This window comes from Mycteria americana, chromosome 2, assembly GCF_035582795.1.
Source record: "Mycteria americana isolate JAX WOST 10 ecotype Jacksonville Zoo and Gardens chromosome 2, USCA_MyAme_1.0, whole genome shotgun sequence".
Taxonomy (NCBI): domain Eukaryota; kingdom Metazoa; phylum Chordata; class Aves; order Ciconiiformes; family Ciconiidae; genus Mycteria; species Mycteria americana.
In genome coordinates, this window is record NC_134366.1 from 56586617 (window position 1) to 56604237 (window position 17621).

Below are 17621 nucleotides of genomic sequence, written 5' to 3' on the forward strand. Positions count from 1 at the left end.
AGGTTTTTTGGCATGCAGTATTCTGTAGGGGACAGAGATCTAAAGGCACAGATGAAAGCATTCGTACCTGTAAACCTGTAGAAAAATCGATCTGTACCAAAGTATCAAGAAGCAAGGAGTACAGAGTTAAATTTCTACACAATCTGTAACAATGAAAGCATTCAAAAAATTCCAGAACATGCTGCTGAGACTGTGCTCTCAATGTAGGGGAGATTTCTGTCCTTGCTAGTCATCTTGTGAGGTCTGACAGCGCTCTTCACTTCTCTGAGCACGCTCAAGCCATTCTGACTATTGTGGCAGTCGTTAAGGGTTTTTATTTCTATGCCACAAGAGGGTAGATCAGCTTTATGTGGTAAAACCCAAACTAGGCCATGAATCTGATTTTACCCAGCTTTTCAGCCAAATCACATGTCAGTGCAGGTAACTTTGTTCCTACACATGTAGCATGCTGGTCAAGGGAATCTTTGACTTCCACTGATGCCAACCTGCACTGGTCATTTAGACAATACGTATTCCCTGGGTGTTGCCATAAATGCTGGCTAAAATACACACTGACCTCTTGGGGACACTGCTGATGAGTTTTTGCTTCCCCAGTTTAGGAATGAATATCAACTTTCTCAGTCTACATGTGAATGTCAACTTTCTCAGTCTACATGGGTGCTAATTCACCTCCAGTGACCAAGTCCCCCAATTCCAACTCAAGCACTGTCCTTGCTAGAGGATCGTCTTTCTGTTGGGACTGACTGCAAACCTTTCATTCTAGATTGTAATGCGGAAGCGGAAAGGAAGACCACTGAGTACAAAGCCAGAAACTTGCACATGGGCAGCCCTGGGGAGAGGATAACAGCTACGTGTTATACAAGTATTTCAGTCAAAGGGTGAGTGATGTTCCTCAGTTGGTATTCAGATGCCTCGCAGACTAAGGAGCAGAGGAAGTGGGAAAATAACAGAAACAGAAGCGAATTCTGATTGTGAAATTAAACAGAAAGGCATACAGCTAGACTCCACCAAGCTCCTTAAAATCCCAGAACATTTGACCCTAACCTTTGGCCTGGTGATTCTCAACCATATCCTTAAAGACATGCCCTAAGGAACAAGATGTGATTTACTTGTTCTGTTTTTATTTTATTTTAAGGTACATCATATCTACAGAATGACATGAATTCAAATATGATCACTAAAATACCTACTATAAAAGTGATGGTAACTAATTAGCATTAGCTAGAAAGGAGTGAGAAAGAGGTACAGTGTTGGAATGAAAGGCACGACAAATAAAATTCCCAGATAATGAATGAGGTTGTCTGCATTTCCAGAGTCTGGGAATCAGGGAAAAAGCAACAGTCTGGCTACATGTAAACAAAGAGAAGAATTCAGTTTTTCACTGGAAGAGACTCAGATGTTATTGTTAGGATTATTATTATTTTTGTTGTTTTCATTTGGTGACTGGTACTTACCCATTGATAGATGAGTCTACTTCATGCATCAGAGGCACCGACAGGGTTAGAGTATTATCATGCAGAGATTCAGTGCGTTCTAGGTTTCCACTGTGCCAGAAAGGAAAAATAAACATTCTGTAAATTGACAGCCTTTGCAATATATCACACAGTTTCACAGCTACCACCTCTCTGCCTTGTACTCCAAGCCTCTCTATTTGAGTGATGTCAGCTCTCCTTAAGAAGCCTCTTAAAGATTACGAGTTACAATTGTTCATCCCACCTTGGAGAGGGGGCACACATAAAGCATGTGTTTTGTGTCTGCTCCTCTATGGCTGTGACATGATCAGGCTCACACCAAAAAAACCTGTCTTGGAGCAAGGTGTGAATTCAAACAGCAGTGCAGAACTACAGCAGCCATCATACACAGAGGAGAGAAACAAGGACATTTAGTTTCCAATGCAAGCGTTGTTCTTCTCCCAGCCCGACTGTACATCAAGTTTGGGAGGGATACACACACCCCACAGAGGGTCTTGACTCAGTAAATGAAACTGCACTTTCATTGTACCTGCATTGTACTACAGCACCAATTTGGTGCCACTACAAGCAGCTTTTTGGTTGAGACCCTTGTACTGAACCGGCTGTAACCACTCAGCAGTTCCAGCCCCTCTGCCTGTACTTAGTACCAAAATGAAAGCACTTCTATTTTACGTTTTCAAAGGCAGTTGCCTCAACTGGTCAAAAGCAGGAGGAGGAAAGAGAAAAGTGAGCAATCATCTCTCATTTGAGTCAGTTTATTTCAGTGTGAACACTTATGTATGAAGTCTGGGAAAGGTTCCTGAAATACATGTCCAACACGCAAACTTGTAATTATTCCAATTCTGATGGTGAGTCTGCTTGGTAGGTGACAGCTCAGAAGAACAGTCTTGAAAGATATGTTACATATATTTCCAACTTCTTCAGCAGTGACTCTGGAATCACTTTTGCCTTGCAATTCATTGGATTTACTCACAAATCAAACTGGCAAAACAAAATATATGATCTGATTTATTTGAGGACAGTATCACTGAGGCAACAGCAGGCAGTAACATCCCAAGTGATACCATGCAGATGATGAGTCGCTCAGATTACAAAAACAGAGCCTGCTGGCTACATACATGCATAGATATAGCTCAGCTTTCTGCAACTGACACATTGGCCATGTCTGCTAATAAAACTATGGCCCAGATGGAAAAACCCACAAACTTTCAGTCCCAGGAAAAAAAAGTTTAATAAAAGCTTTTCCTCTGAATAGGCTCAAAGAAGAGTCCAAAATGGAGACATTTCTCATCCAACACAAATACTGAGATACCACGGTGGCAAGCAGAATAAGCAAGTAGAATTCCATATAGGGTTCATGGGTATGTGCTTATCTGTTTCAAATGGAGCAAAGGTACTGTCAAGAAAGGAGGATATAGCTCAGTGAACCTAGCTCTAGAAAAACAGTTCATGCCAGGAAGCACAGAAGAGGGTCTGTTGTTTTTTGGTTTTTTTTTTAAAAAACAAAAAGAGTAAATGTAATGTAATGTTTAGTCCTTTCTCCAACTGATCTCTCCCACTACTGAACCAGTCTCTTGTTACAGATGCTACTGCCAAATTTGCAGCTTCAAGGGACAGGCTTAAGTGGCCACTGGAAGGGCAATACTTACTTTCCCATGACAGCATAGCTTTTCTGCATCCAGCCATTTCTGCCAGACTAGCTCCAGTTTTGTGTGGAAACAATGTGCCCACTCATTGCAGTCTGGCCACAGCACAGACACTTCCTCTCCATTTCCTTATCACTGACTTTACCCCAGGGCTCCCTGCAACTCTTGTGGTAGAAAGATTTTACTACACTTATTTGACAGCAAGGGAATTGAGCAATTTGCCCAAAATCACAGAGAAAAACAAGGGTAATCAGCACTGGGACCTGCACTGTCGGCTTTGGAGGTTCAGCTGAATCCTTCAAAACACAACTGTCCTCCCACCCATCCTTCTGAAATGAGAAACTTTCTCTTAACCCCTCTGAGTATTCGCACTATGTGTACAAACTACTATTTATTTCTTTGCTCCATCTAAAGGCACTGACTAACCCTTCTCACTGGTAGGGCACAGAAATCTGAGGAGTGAGTTTACAGAGGAAAGCCCTGTGCTATCCAAGGCAGGGAAATTAGAGGTACAATCTGAAAAACTCTGCCTAGGCAAATTTAAAGCAGTGCTGACCCATCTTTGCACCAGCTGGCATTCACCTAGCAAATACTGATGCATCTCCCTGACCTAGAAGCATCGAGGGGTCATCTGAACACACAATGAACTTCTCCTCATGAAGAATAAAACTTCTCTAACATGCAAGACATGGTCTTGCCCCTCTGATGCGAGGTCTCACTTTCAGTGTTTCATACCAGCCCCATGTGCTGCAGGATCTTGTTCCCACCTACAGCTGTTACTGCAGGGGGAGGACTGCGCCTTATGAGAGCAGTCACTCAGCAACTGCTACATCTCATTTCTCATCTTCAGCCGGTCGATGAGGTGTCATCAAATTGGGGAGGAGAATTCAGGCTGGAGATCCTGATTTTGATATGGGAGGGTATGAAGTTGGCCCACTCACACAGTATGTGGAAGCAGGAACCAGTCACACACCCAGCATGTCAGAGCAGCAGTTTATGGCCCAGGTTAATGCAGCTGTACTACTGTCAGTTCCCATACACACCCAGACAGTGCCAGTGACCAAATCACCCATGGAGTCTGCTGCTTGGTGGCACATTGTCTTAGGAGGCACAGAGCAGGTGTCACACCTTTTATTCTGCCCGAGATAAAATCCCTATGCACACATATTTAGCATCACACCCTACTTCAATGCCTGCTCCAAGTGCCCTTGGGGAAGTACCCTATTCAGCTGTTTCATGCAGTCTGTCATAGCTCACTGAAGATCCAGAGGAGGAAAAAATAGACATGCAACTTTGGAAACTGCCAGTGAGATCCCTGACCATCTGATGAAAGCATTTATCTTTTCTGGTTTGCATGCAAGCATGCTTGTTTCATTCAAATGCTGGAACAAATGGGTCTGCCTGGTGCTGATCGTCAACTGCAGCTCAGCTGAGCTTGATACAGGGCCCAAAGGGATAGGCACAGAAACACAAGGGCCTTCTGACTGAGAGAACACAAAATACTCCTTCAGAATCGCAACTGCCTGGGCAAAGAAAGCCTAAGCATGATCCTACTTCATTTTTCAGGAAGCTGCATCACGTGGTTCCTCTATATTCGAATAAAATATTTCAGTTAGAAGGGACCCACAATGATCATCTAGTCCAACTGCCATTATCAAAATACATGCATTTAGCCCTATAATTTAACCTTATTTACTACACATACACATGTCTATGACTGCTATCACATGATTGTCAAGCATATGTCATGCATGCTTCATGCAACAAGGAATATCCAAGTCATCAAGATGTACAAAGGTTCCCTTACCTCTGGGCAGTGACGAGGAAGGTAAGCGTTTCTTCCTGTCCAGACAAGTGGCTTGTGTCGAAGATCACACTGAACTCATACTGTGCAAAGAAAAAGCAGTATTTAGAGACATAGTACATTGTTTCAAAATGTGTTTATTCTGAAACTTCACATATATTTTACTAGCCTAGCTGTACAAAAGTAGCTTATTTTGATACATGTAAGAGAGCCTCCTCTACTGTACAGTAGCTTTTAAATCTCAGCAATATTGTCTCTGTGCAAATACTAGAGAGTTCAATTTTTCCTTCATTGTGAAAAGGCCTTTACTAGAATTGCCATTCAAAATATTTCTTGAGGAGATCATCTGCCAGTGGAAGAGGTCTTCTAGTATAAGGGGGTTGCTACCTGAAACTACCTCAGCACCAATGTATATATTACTTGCTGGTGAAGAGATCTTTTGGGGGACTAAAGATCATCCCATAGGCCTGCACAGAGACTTGGAACAACCGTCACAAATTAAAGCAACATTCAGGCCACCCATGATAATGGATAAAATCAGGTGCTAATTTTGAAAAGAGAATCTACTTTGATAACCACTGTAGTGCTACATTAACTTTTCCATGCAACAACTTTTCTACCTAACTCCAAAACAGTTTTTGGCCAAGTGAAATAGTTTCCAAATTCATGCTGATTTCAATGGCTTGCTGAGAAAAACCTGAAGATAACCCATCTATGTCATTCTGAAGCAAAACACTGAAATTCTTACATTCCAGATAATATTTTGCTACTGCATTTATTTTTTCCATTCTATTTAAAATCTTTTTAGATGTTTCAAAAGAGCATGTTACAGTCAATAAAACACATAAAAGGAAAAATTTCATGTCAGGTCAAAGGATATGTCAATTGAAATCATAAGGATTAGTTTTTGAAATTGAAATTTTCTGAAAAATTTCAGACATTTTGTTCAGGTCATCCTGAAGTTATTCTTCATCTTCTCACCTTTCTGGGTTGGTCATTTGTACAGCTCGGTTTAGTGACACAGCTGGATTTCCAAACATTATGAGAGTGTTCATCTACTAATACCGAGCAAAATCGTCTTTAAAAGCTATCAGGACACCATAATATGAAAAAGCCATTAAGACATTTTCATTGTCATTCATACGAGTTCAGTTGCACTTTAATATGCAAGAGAAGACAAAAATAAAAACAGAATAAGGCAACATAAATATGACAAAGAGTGCTTTTCTAATTTTCTGCAGAGGAAACATGTAAGTTTTTTGTAGCTGCAACTCTTACATGATTTTCCAAAAGCATTGTATTGCAGTGCACAAGGTACTGTCATTGTCTCTATCTGGTGGGAAAGAGGACAGCTACCCTTTGTAACTGTGAAAGGCTTGGATATCTGGGTTAGAAAGCTACAGAAAGTATCAGTCACAGACATTTAACAGAGCAGTTGCCCTTCCAGACACTCCTTGGAGACAAAGAGGTGAACAAACCGTCACTCTGCAAATGCAAGTATCACAACATTACCCTAGATTTTGATCTCATGAAAGGAAATCCCACACTGCACTTGAGGAAGTCTGACTCCAGCAACTCACAGGCAATACCCAGCTCCTCCTGTAAGAAAATAAAAAAGACCATGAGATGATAGATTTGGGGAGAAAAAGAGGATTACTAAGAAATACCATTGTGATGAAGTATCATAGAAAACTAAACATTTCCCACCATAGCACTGTTACTTCCAGAAAACTAATACTCATTGAACAAGGAAAAGTGCAGTGTTGCACTTCCTTACTCCACCTCAGTCACACCAGCACTGGGAAGAAGACAACCATCAGAACACTGCCCCGAGAGACAGACCACGGGGAAATACTACATGCCTAAACACATCAGAGTCAGGGAATCAGCCCAAGTTCTTGGATAACTCAGACCACCAGTTGTTCCCTCTGTTTATTAAAAGACAGCTTTCAAATGGTCCAGAATACAGGTTCCCCAAGGCAGTTTTTCCAAGTACCAGTATCATAAAGAGGGAACTGTGTTGGGCGACGGTGATCGAACCATGCCCACGCACAGATGCTGAAGAAAATGTTAATCTGGTCCTGGTGTCATTCACTGCCCTGATATCTTTCTCTGGTCCACAGGATGAGCCACGTTGGTATGGATACCAACTTTCTTTAGTGATACAATGGTGGCATAGGTAAAAGTAGAGGGATGAGTCTCTCCTTATGATAAACATTGACAGTCTATGAACATTGTCAATAATACAAATGAAAAAGGTTAGAGCAGCCCTATCCTGCTTGACTGGTGACTCCACTACAACAATAGAAATAATTCTATTGAATGAAGAGTGTTTCATTGCTCCATAAAATAAGTGGATGGCTCCAGTTTAGCACGTTCTCATCTCCAGATTATCAGGGAACAATTTTATGCTCTGTCACTGTGGACAAGTTAATCTCACTAAACCTTAGGAGTGGGATTCAGCTCTGGAATCTGATATGCACTTTTAGGTGCCTAGACAGCAAGTGATTGCTATGTGATCTAGGTGTCAGTGCTCCCATCGTAGTCGATGGATGTAGAAAACGGTTCAGCAGACCAAATGCAAATGTTTCGTTTAGACTGGGCGGAGCACTTCTCTAGGCCCTAGTGTCGACTAGATCATCAGTGGAGCTACAGTATTGATGTTAGGCAGCTACCATATGAATGCCTAAATTTAGACATCTGAATCTAGAAGTTAACTCTATACTAGACATGTAGCTGAGAATGTCTTAGCTACAGGACATATGATTTGACGGATTTTCAGTATCTACAGCAGTTTGAGAAGCCCAGGCTCTGTCTCCTTATGCACATTTCCCAAGTCACTTCAAATATGAGTTCTGCTTTAAATTAAATATGCACTTAAAATTAAGCATTTACATAAGTACCATTCTCAGCTGGAACAAGCACATGGGGAAGTAGCTTCCTGAACCATGGACTCAGGCTATAAGCATCTCTAGGAAATGTCTCTCTGCCTTTCACATTCTGACCCGAGCACAGCATTAGTGCTCTACAGACATTACTATTATCCTAATTATGAGTCTGACAGCATTCAGATTCTTGATCTTTTAACTGCTTCCTGTGATATCTGAAAGACAAGGTCTCCTTTATCTTCAAAATCATGGTTCAAATCAGGGCACACATTTATAGAAAATATAGCCCTTTCTTATCTGACTCAGACAGTATTTCACTGGTTTCATACGAAAAGAAAATAACGTAGGGAGAAAATCCATGCATACTTGGAGATGCCTGATGGTGAGATATTACTCCAGTACTACTCAAATGCCAGAGCAGTGGCCTCCACATTCAGCTTCTTTATGGATTTGTTTCCTTGCAACCTTCAGTAGACTTCTATTTCCCGAAATACAAAAGATAGCACCGCCCAGCAAATCAAATATCTAGCTTCAGTCATAGAAAACTGCCATCCTCATATGCTGTGTTAGATTTTCTCCTCCATTTAACACAAAACAGCAGAGCAAGTGCTTCATGGTAAAGCACCCCTTCACTTGCCTTTTCCTCTTGGCAATCTGGGAGGTTCTCCAGTTTTATGTGAGTGATCAAGTGAACACAAACTCTGAGCAGCTGCGTAACCAAATGAAAAATTTCACAGCTGTTTCCTCTGGGAACATTCTTGGTTCTGTGCTGTTCAAATGTCCCTTGCTGTCTAACTGTGGCAACCTATGAACTCTCTTTCATCAACTCCCAGCCTCTGTTCATTCAAGAGGAGTTTCTATTTACATAGCTGTCTGGTGGTGACAGTGACCAGACAGACCCAAGAGGCTGCCTCCTCTCCTCAAGGCTGTATCACTTCAGAGACGTCAAAAAACATGATAACAGAAAGAACTCTCATCTTGATAATGGAAGAAGTGCAGTACTTCTTCATTTTGCACGTTGGCAGTTGCCTGCCTTTGCAGCCCTGACAGAGGGCAGGCAGATGCCAGTTATTTTATAATGGCCTGCTAAGGAAATGACAGATAATGTTGCACTGGCTGGTTTTGCTGTTGTTGCTTGCAACAGCTTAATGGACACAGTAAGACTGACTTGAACAACCTTCTGGCTTCATTAGCATACCATCCTGTTTAATAGTAATACAACATTATTAATGCTACAAAGTCAAACTGTTCAACACTAGGAAATAGCATAAATAAGTTTGCAGGCACCACACTGATTCAGTCTTCTGCACATTTCTAAATCACACAGGTTACCCAGAAAACTTTTCGCATGGACCCCTTGCCTTGCTCTGCAATTAGGATGGAGAAGCTCAGCTAATGACTAAACATTTTGTTTTTCCTTCACTGCTCGCTGTCTGGCTTCAGGCTTTATTTGCAGTGCCCTGTTCTGGAGAGAGAGAGAAAATTGTTTCATATGGTGTTCCTCTCTGTAACACGTAGGTACTCTGTAAGCACTAAATAAATTCAATTTTCACACTATTCCAGCAAGCTGAAGCGTTGGTGCTATCTTATCTAACAAATAGGGAACAGGAACAGTGCAACTCAGGGCTTCCAGAAATTTTAGATGCTACTTCTCGCTGATACTAGGTAACGCTTTTACGGTGCAATGCTTCTCTATGACAATATAACCCAGCTGAGAACCCAGCTTATTGCACGAGTTTCCATAGCAGTTTCTAGTTTTCTTAGAAAACATAGCCGAAGGGGTTGGAAGTTTCCCTTCCAATGAGACAGTGTGAAGCTTTATCTGGAAAACTTTGTTTTCTTTCTGCAACATTTCACAGCATTTCATATTCTTAGGAGAGTCAATCAGATAAATAGCGAGCTAATTAGCCAAATAGATGTACTATTACTGCGTAACAAATGCCGGCCTGGATATGAGAAACATGAAGCTCAGGCTGGCTCACAGTCTGTTTCTCAAAGTCCTTTATTGCAGAAAGAAAAGTTCCTGATAATTATAACATAAGCAATGAAACAGTCAAGTTCTAACACCATTATAAGGGGCACATGGGGAAACAACAACTTAACCTAAATTCTGTAGCAGAATGCTGTCAAACATAATCCCTGGGGTATGTAATCGGGTGTATGAGCAGAGATGTAACAAAATGGCCTTATTTTTACACATGAGAGTTTTGAAGTGTAAATATTATGTGTGGTTTCAACTTAGTGCAGGAAGCTGGTAATGATCATATTAATATAGTGCATAGAAGCAGCAACCTGGGAACGTTGCTATTTGCTAAATTTAAAGACTTGAGAGCAGAGATTTCAGCAATGCTCATGTTCTTCTCATCTCTCCGCTATTTCAGATATTTGCCTGGTGCACCACACAGTCTTCACTGGGGGACACCAGCTGTCTACTCTACTGGCATCTTTGGCCAGTACCTGTCTTAGCAGAAGTGGGCAGGTGCTGAACATGGGAGCTCTGAGTATATCTGACTACAGGCTGACAATGTGGGATATGCCTCACAGCAATGCCTCCTCATACTCTTGTCCCTAACCCATACACTATGTGCAGTCAAATCCTTACTGCCCAAATCAAATAAGATACCTAACCAGAAGAAAGTAAGGGGCTCACAGAGTAATTTACTTCAGACAGGTAGACAAGCTAGATCAAGCTGAATGCTTAAAACAATGCATTCAGCCTGGTCTAGAAAGCATTTCAACATGCATAAAGCATTTTAACCACATAGTTGGGATACTGGATTATGGGATCATTTTCTTGCCCCAGAATAACTCAAGAGCAATACCCTTTTGCTGGCTTCACCTAACCAATTATCTGGGGATATAACACATGGAACTACTCCAGGTTTTGCTCTTTTCCTATCACAGAGGTCATAACTGGACTGCAAGAGAACCACACATTTTTCAGGCCACATAAGGTAGGTTATCACTAAGAAAAGAGCTTGTCAGCACTAGAACAGGTCATACCAAATAAGTCTTTCACTGCACGTATTTTGGCACTTAAAAAGCTTATCTTCCCTCAATAGTATTTGATGGGCCCAATGTTCTCATGGTACAAAGGTGGGACCAGTGCCAGCTGGAGCACACGACCAGACTACTTTAGGTATGATCCTGGAACAGGTACCTTATGAGAACCAAACCCTGCTCAAAGACAGCTGCCGTTTGTCCCCCCCTCCTCCTGAAACAAACATTTTTAGACGATTTCTTAAATATTGTTTACTCGGACCTTGAAGGGTCCTTTTCAACTTGGTTAACCACCAAATCTAAGACTTAAAAAGAAGGAAAAGTGAATGCCTTAAGAAAACAGTAAGAGAGAACTGCTGGTGGAAGAAAGGTTGCCTAGCTCCAGATAAAACACAGTCACATGTCAGAGATTCTGCCTCTGGGAAGAGTTTTCATGTTGACATACCAACACAACATCTTGCTCCTAACTGAGCTCCTTCTTCCTGAATGCAGATGACCAGAAACAGCCACTGTATGTGAAATGGCACAGCCCAAAGAGGGATATTGAAAATTCCTCAGCTTCACCTTGACTAAGGTGAAGCTTTCCCAAGGGAGTCTCACGTAGCTCTTATATGATGACTTATTGATCAGCCGATACACCCTGACCCTTCTCTGCCTCACTTATGTCCAACCAAAACCCTCCAACCTTCCTGAGCCTGATCTGGCAGTTCATATAGTCATATTCTGTTTTTATTTTTCCCACCCTTAGGGTCATTCATTTCTTCCCCAAAAGTAGAGTAACTCCTCTGAACTGATGTTAGCCCCAACCCAGAGTCATCAGCACGCTTCCTCAACTTGCTCCCACCCCTCATTCATGACTGGTTGCAAGCTCCTTGCCTCAAGCATCTCCTCAAGTAATCTCTCCCAGCCTGTTAACTCCCCTTCAACAGTCTCCAGTACCAGGCTTTTATCTATCTGACAACTCTTCTACAAATTATGACTATCAGCAAAGCAAATAAATAGAAAAGTATAGGTCACGTGTTATTTTGCACTCACCAGTGCTCTCACAGAGAAGGTGTGAATTCAACTACCCTAACACTCATTTATGGCCTGCCAGCTCTCTGCTTTTCTAAGCACACAAGCTACTAGTAGATACTACATCTGAAATCTCAAAAGGGAGATGCAAACTAACAACCCTAAACTTGCAAAATGATGTGCTGGATATGGCTCTAACTGATTTTTTAATAAAATCATACCAAGATAGTCAACAGAAAGTTATATTAATTTCTGAACTTAGGGTAAGTTGAGTACTGCTCTGAATACTGTTGATTATCTGTGCCAGAGTTGACCTCACCCTTTTAAATACTATTCTGATTAGCTGTTATTTTTGAATGGACTAAAATCACTAATGAAAGGCACTGAAAATATCTTCATTGCAGAATTGTTAAAATAATTATATTTTTTAGAAGAAAAAAACCCCAACTTGTTAGAAAATGCATTTACCAGCAGTTTATATTTCTCTTTCCTTAGCTATATGCAAATTAAAGCTTTTTTGTTGTTGTTTAGATGGAAAAAAGTCTCCCCTGCAAATCCTGGCTACTAGCACATATGCTCTGGAACAGAGGAGAAAATGTCCTGGAAGCCTTGATAATATGTTGGCAGAACACTCCTGTTTTGAAGATGTTGAGAATTTATTTAACTTGTTAGGTTTTTTTACGCTGCTGCACATTTTCCAAAGGGTACAAAAGAAGAATGACATGAGTGAATACTGAGGAACCCTGCACTTGTTGCCAGAGCACACATTCTTGTTCCTGCTTTTCTTGTTGTTATTGGTTTTCTTGTTCTATAACGCCTGTCCGTGAACCATTACACTAGACACTACAGGGGACCATGAACAGTATCCTCACCTGAGAAGTCCTAAAACAAATACGCTAAGAAAATACCACAAAGGAGGGCTACGTGCACTGTGCATGCTACACTAAGTCTCAAAAGTTAGATATGATATACCTACTATATGCTCTCCAGTATATGGACTTTACAACTAAGTCTCCCCACTAGTTATTTTGGAAATGTAGGTTCTCTGACCTGCACCAAAGGTAGAGGCTTACATCAGGCACTGGGAAAAATACAGTTTTGCTAAATTTGTACAGTTTTTTTATTCTCATCATGGACCCTGACTTAAAGCACATACTTATACCTCAGTACTTCCAATTTGTACTTCTGGTGAAGAGGGACACTTTCCCAAATGAGAGTTTAGATGAACATCTGGATGTTTTGTTCCACCCAACAGGACAATTATATAGACCTGACCCGCATTTTAAGAGCTTCTTACTTTTGGGAGATATCACTCAACATATGTCTGATCACAGCTGGTAATCTGCTTCCTACGCACTTAGCTAGCAAAGCTGGGTAGCACAAACATCTCGCATGTCAGGAACCTAAAATAAAGGATCACCTCTTTGATGATGTCTGAGGTGGCTTCTTCAAATCACTCTTCATAATCTTGGTCTGAGCCCTTCAGTTGTACTACCAACAACTTTCCCCACTGTGGGTTTCCCTAGGGTTCTGAGAGTGTAATTTTTATTTTGCTCCTACCCTTATCTCTCCCTGCCTCACAATCCTCTTAATGTCTTCTCTGAGGCTTAAAGGATATGAAGATTTGTCAATTCATTTAATAGCCACCCCCTGAGCATACCGATGTACTTACTTTCCACAGCAACTGAGGTCACCAAAGAATGTGGGTCACAGTTACCCACATGTACAAAGCAATTAGGGATGCCTGAGCTCCTGAAAGCTTGGGGAATTTTTCAGATAAAAAGACTGGTCCAAGCTGAGTTTCCTATGACTGTGTGCAAGTGCAGCTCAGAGTAATTTAATCTTGGAGGCCCCTTCTTGTGCATACAACAGCTCAGTTTTTCTAACACAAAATTCCACAGATACCACTCTTTCCTCCAAAATGGGGCTTCGCTGGGTATTTTAAAACTGCAAGAACACAAAGAGGATCAATGGTATTACTGCCTGGGAACTCTTCCTGGCACTGTACAACAACTCAAGAAAAAATCATCTGAAATGACGGGTCTGCTCTACCTCAGATACCTCTTAAAAGTTGCTCTGATTATCATCCCTGAAAGCCCTTTGGGCCTCTGTTTTACTAGTACAACTAGCAGTCTGATGTCTGCTTTGCCTCTTTGTCAGCAGTACTCTCTGTTTGCTGAACAGACAGTTAATATTTCCTCTATGTTTCTGGGCTGGACCCTGCCAGGCACAGACCTTCCCCAACTCCTTCGGCTCACAGCGAATGCTGAAGGCATCAGCAACTTGCTCACATTTGGAAATTTCAGTACGTCACAAACTAAGCCAGCAGTTTTGGGGATTGGTTTTCCTTTTTTTTTGCTCATCTGTTTCAGGAGTTACAAATGCACAAAGCATTCAAACACCTACTGCCATCAACACTGCACAAACAGGGGGTCAGACAGAGGAAGACGCATGGAAAGCTGCACATGGCCGCGAGATGCACTGCTTCCCTGAGGCCAGCTTCCCAGCAGCAGCAGTGGCACGCAGTGGTGGCACCCAGCCACCTGGGAAGGCCACAGGGCCTCTCGTGAGCTGTGAGCATGCAATGTGGCCTGGGACAAAAAAATATCCTATCACTGATAGTAGCTTTGAAGATGGACTGCAGTGGTCTGGCACAGGTGGCCATTGGCTTTAAAAGCAATCAAACGTCCAGGAAAAACTCTCATGTGCATTTCAGGGAACTTCTGCTTTCAGAGCAGACCTGCTAGGAAAAACATTACAGAGAGGGAGATACAGACTCAATACAGACTTGGTCAGCTAGACATTGTCATGAAACTAGCATCTAATCAACCTCTTGAATGCAATGATTGAAGAATATTGGATATCCAGTCCAGTTATAAAGTGGAATGAAACGATTTTGTGTGTGTGTTGCAAGGGTCTGTTTTAAAGGTGTCACAGGGACCGAAAGCTTAGCTTTACTTTTCAACACACAGATATTGCCCTAACAAACTGAATCAGCAAACATGAATGTTGCACATCATAAATTCTGCAGCTCCACAAATTGCTGTTTCACTGGCAAAGACCCTCGTCATCCCACCGCTTACATGAGCAAGCAAAACCACGTACCTGAGTAAACTGACATGCACGCAGCCAAATGTACATAGAAAGATCTGGGGGAGCGAGGTGTCTGGACCTGTATTCTGATAACAAATTGATGCTTTGATTCATTATCAGAAAATAAGCTCGAAAGAGGGTTGGGGAACCTCAACAGTTGTTTCATAAAAAGAACTAGGGGGGGAAAAAAAGTTTTCTTTGGCATTAGGGAGAGATTTCCTGTCCTATTCCATGATCTCACTAGTAAATGCTGTAGGCACACCCCACCCCCAAAAGCCCAGTGAGCCTGGCTTCAAACATCTTGGATTTGCTGCTTATTTTGTGAAAACAACTATTTCTATATAATTAATTAGAGCCTCCCGCCTCTTCCCTCTCCTCCCTGGACGGAATCTATTTATAGATCATGAGGTCACCAATCCCAGCCAACAGAGCAAATCTTTGAGTTAAAAGGCAGAGAAAGACAAAAACATTTCTATTTACTGGATATTCCCAACATTCTTATTTTTTCCTCTCTCCTTCTCTCTCATAAACATTTATCTTAACAGGGAAAAAGCTAGCACAGCAGATTTTTAAAGCACACCATCTCAGAAGCTGAAGAAGCAGCAGAAATTGTTCGCTCACCTCACATAAGTGATTAAGCCCCAAAACAAGTTTCAGAACCAGTCAACAAAACCAATCGTGTTTTTGCTTCTCCATCTTTTACGGGACCTGCAGGGCAGGTGGTGAAGCTATAAGGAGAAAGGGGGATTTGGTGCAACCCTGAGAAGTTTCACCTCCTTTGCTGTTACACTAACTCTCATTTTTAACAGACCAATTAGACTTACATTGGCTTTCACTGTACCATGCAAGCTAAATCCTTCTTTTCCCCAATTGCTGAGAACTGCTGAACTTAATGTCTTCAAGATATAGGAAATAATCCAGAGAACATCACCAAAATCCACCGTCCCCATAGAACTGTTAGCTGTCCCTCGTTCATTGCAAGGTTGGCCACATTTCAACTACACTGTTTGGTCAGGCCTGACTGTATGACCCTGTTCCATATGTGTTAATGTACAGCTACACATACTCAGCCAGCAGAGCGGGAGCAGCTTAAAGGTCAGAATTCCACCTGCCCACACAACAACTCTCATCCACTGGAGCGCCCTTGGGCATGACCTGGGTGCTATTAATAACATAAGGAATGCCCTTTAAATTTGGGCACAGTGGGCCATATGACTAAGTTGTGTAGGGCTTGTTATTTAGGATAAACTGATAGTGTCCCCCAAGTACAGGATGGTAGCCTATTTTACAGTGGTGGATGACCAGTGTCCCCAGTGGAGTTGTCCAGGCGAGTAATGGCTGGAGACACCAGAATTTCCCTGTGATGTCTCCCTACTATGTCTCATAAAAGTTTGGAAAAGAGATGAGAGCCTTATTCTTGCTTTTACGTCCTTTCCACAGACAGTGGTACAAAAGCAGTCACAGAGGAAAATAGTTCTCAGCAGAGCAAATATGTATTTTTTGGAATCCGGCTCTTAATGACAAGTTTGCATTTCTGAGGCCACCCCTCCCCCCTGCAGCAGCAATTAGCATCTGAGAAGTGACATCATTGCTGACACCATCAGTCCGGGAACTCATGCTAGGACTCTGGCCTCTGCGGCTACCTCCATGTCCCAGGGAAGGTGCGTTAGCTCAGGCTTGGCACTTGCACCTCTTTTCTCAGCGCAGGGGGCTGCCGGTCTAGTCAGGATAACCTCAGGCTCCTGAAGGCCTCTCTAACTCCTGAACACAACCCAAACCAAATGTTTTCCCAGGGCCAGAGAGCTCAAGCTGCCTTTTCCCTCCCACCCCCATGAGCCTCTAATGCTTCCTAGATCCCATTGGGGAAGAACAACCTGAGCTGAAAGGCTGCAAGAAGGACGCCAGCAGCTACCTTGATTGCAGGCACTGGAAACTTCCCAAGGAAGCCTCGTCATGCCATTTTCTGGGCATTTTGCTATCTGAGGCTTTGGAAAAGCATGCGAGGGCTTGAGAGCTTCCCCCAAACACTTTCTGCCAATTCTGCTCCTTGCTTTTAACACTCGTCTTGGGCTGGGGGCAGCTTTGGGATGCGATTTGCCTGCTTCCACGGAACAATGATCCGTCAAATGTTGGAGGAAGATCAGTACCAGCCCCAAAGTCAGTTTGTTCATTTTCTACCAAAAAAGGAAGAGCGTTCTTTTCGCAGGAAGGATTCAGATTAAATCCTCTGTCCCTTGCAGTATTTAAGCAAAACTCATCTTGAGCAGGTCATGGCAGGGAGCTCTGCTTGCACTTGGATGCCTTTCTGTGGCATCCCTCTTGCAAACTGACCTTCTCTTTCATCCTTCATTCCTTTAAAGGATGCTAAGCAATGACAAGGTACTTCTAACAAGACAACTTCATTTAAGACTGTATTATGATCAGCTGTCTCTTGAAAGTGGCCTTTCTTGTTCGCTGTGTCACTTCCCCTCTTTAGAGAGCCAAGAAAAGTGAGGACAAAAGGGCTGCCTGCTCGTAGGATGGGGCAGTTACTGTCACTCCACAATTAAAAAACTACTAAAAATGAGAAGTAGTGAAGCATCAAGCTTGGAATACAAGACAGCTTTGCAAGCTTGACTTACCTACTGAATAGTTTAATGTAATTCATGTCTATCATTACCAAGAAATTACTATCTTTCTAAGCCTGTTTAGAAAGGCTTAGAAA

The 17621-nt window shown here is 42.2% G+C and overlaps 1 protein-coding gene across 1 annotated transcript in view; it reads right to left on the reverse strand.

Moving 5' to 3' along the window:
* Window positions 1-17621, reverse strand: part of ITGA9 (integrin subunit alpha 9) — a 225956-nt gene that overhangs the window by 52994 nt on the left and 155341 nt on the right. The window contains exons 19-21 of the mRNA XM_075493530.1: window positions 6435-6521; window positions 4926-5005; window positions 1455-1544 (exon numbers count right to left, since the gene is read on the reverse strand). Coding sequence (XP_075349645.1) covers window positions 1455-1544; window positions 4926-5005; window positions 6435-6521 — 257 coding nt within the window. The remainder of the gene's footprint in view (window positions 1-1454; window positions 1545-4925; window positions 5006-6434; window positions 6522-17621) is intronic.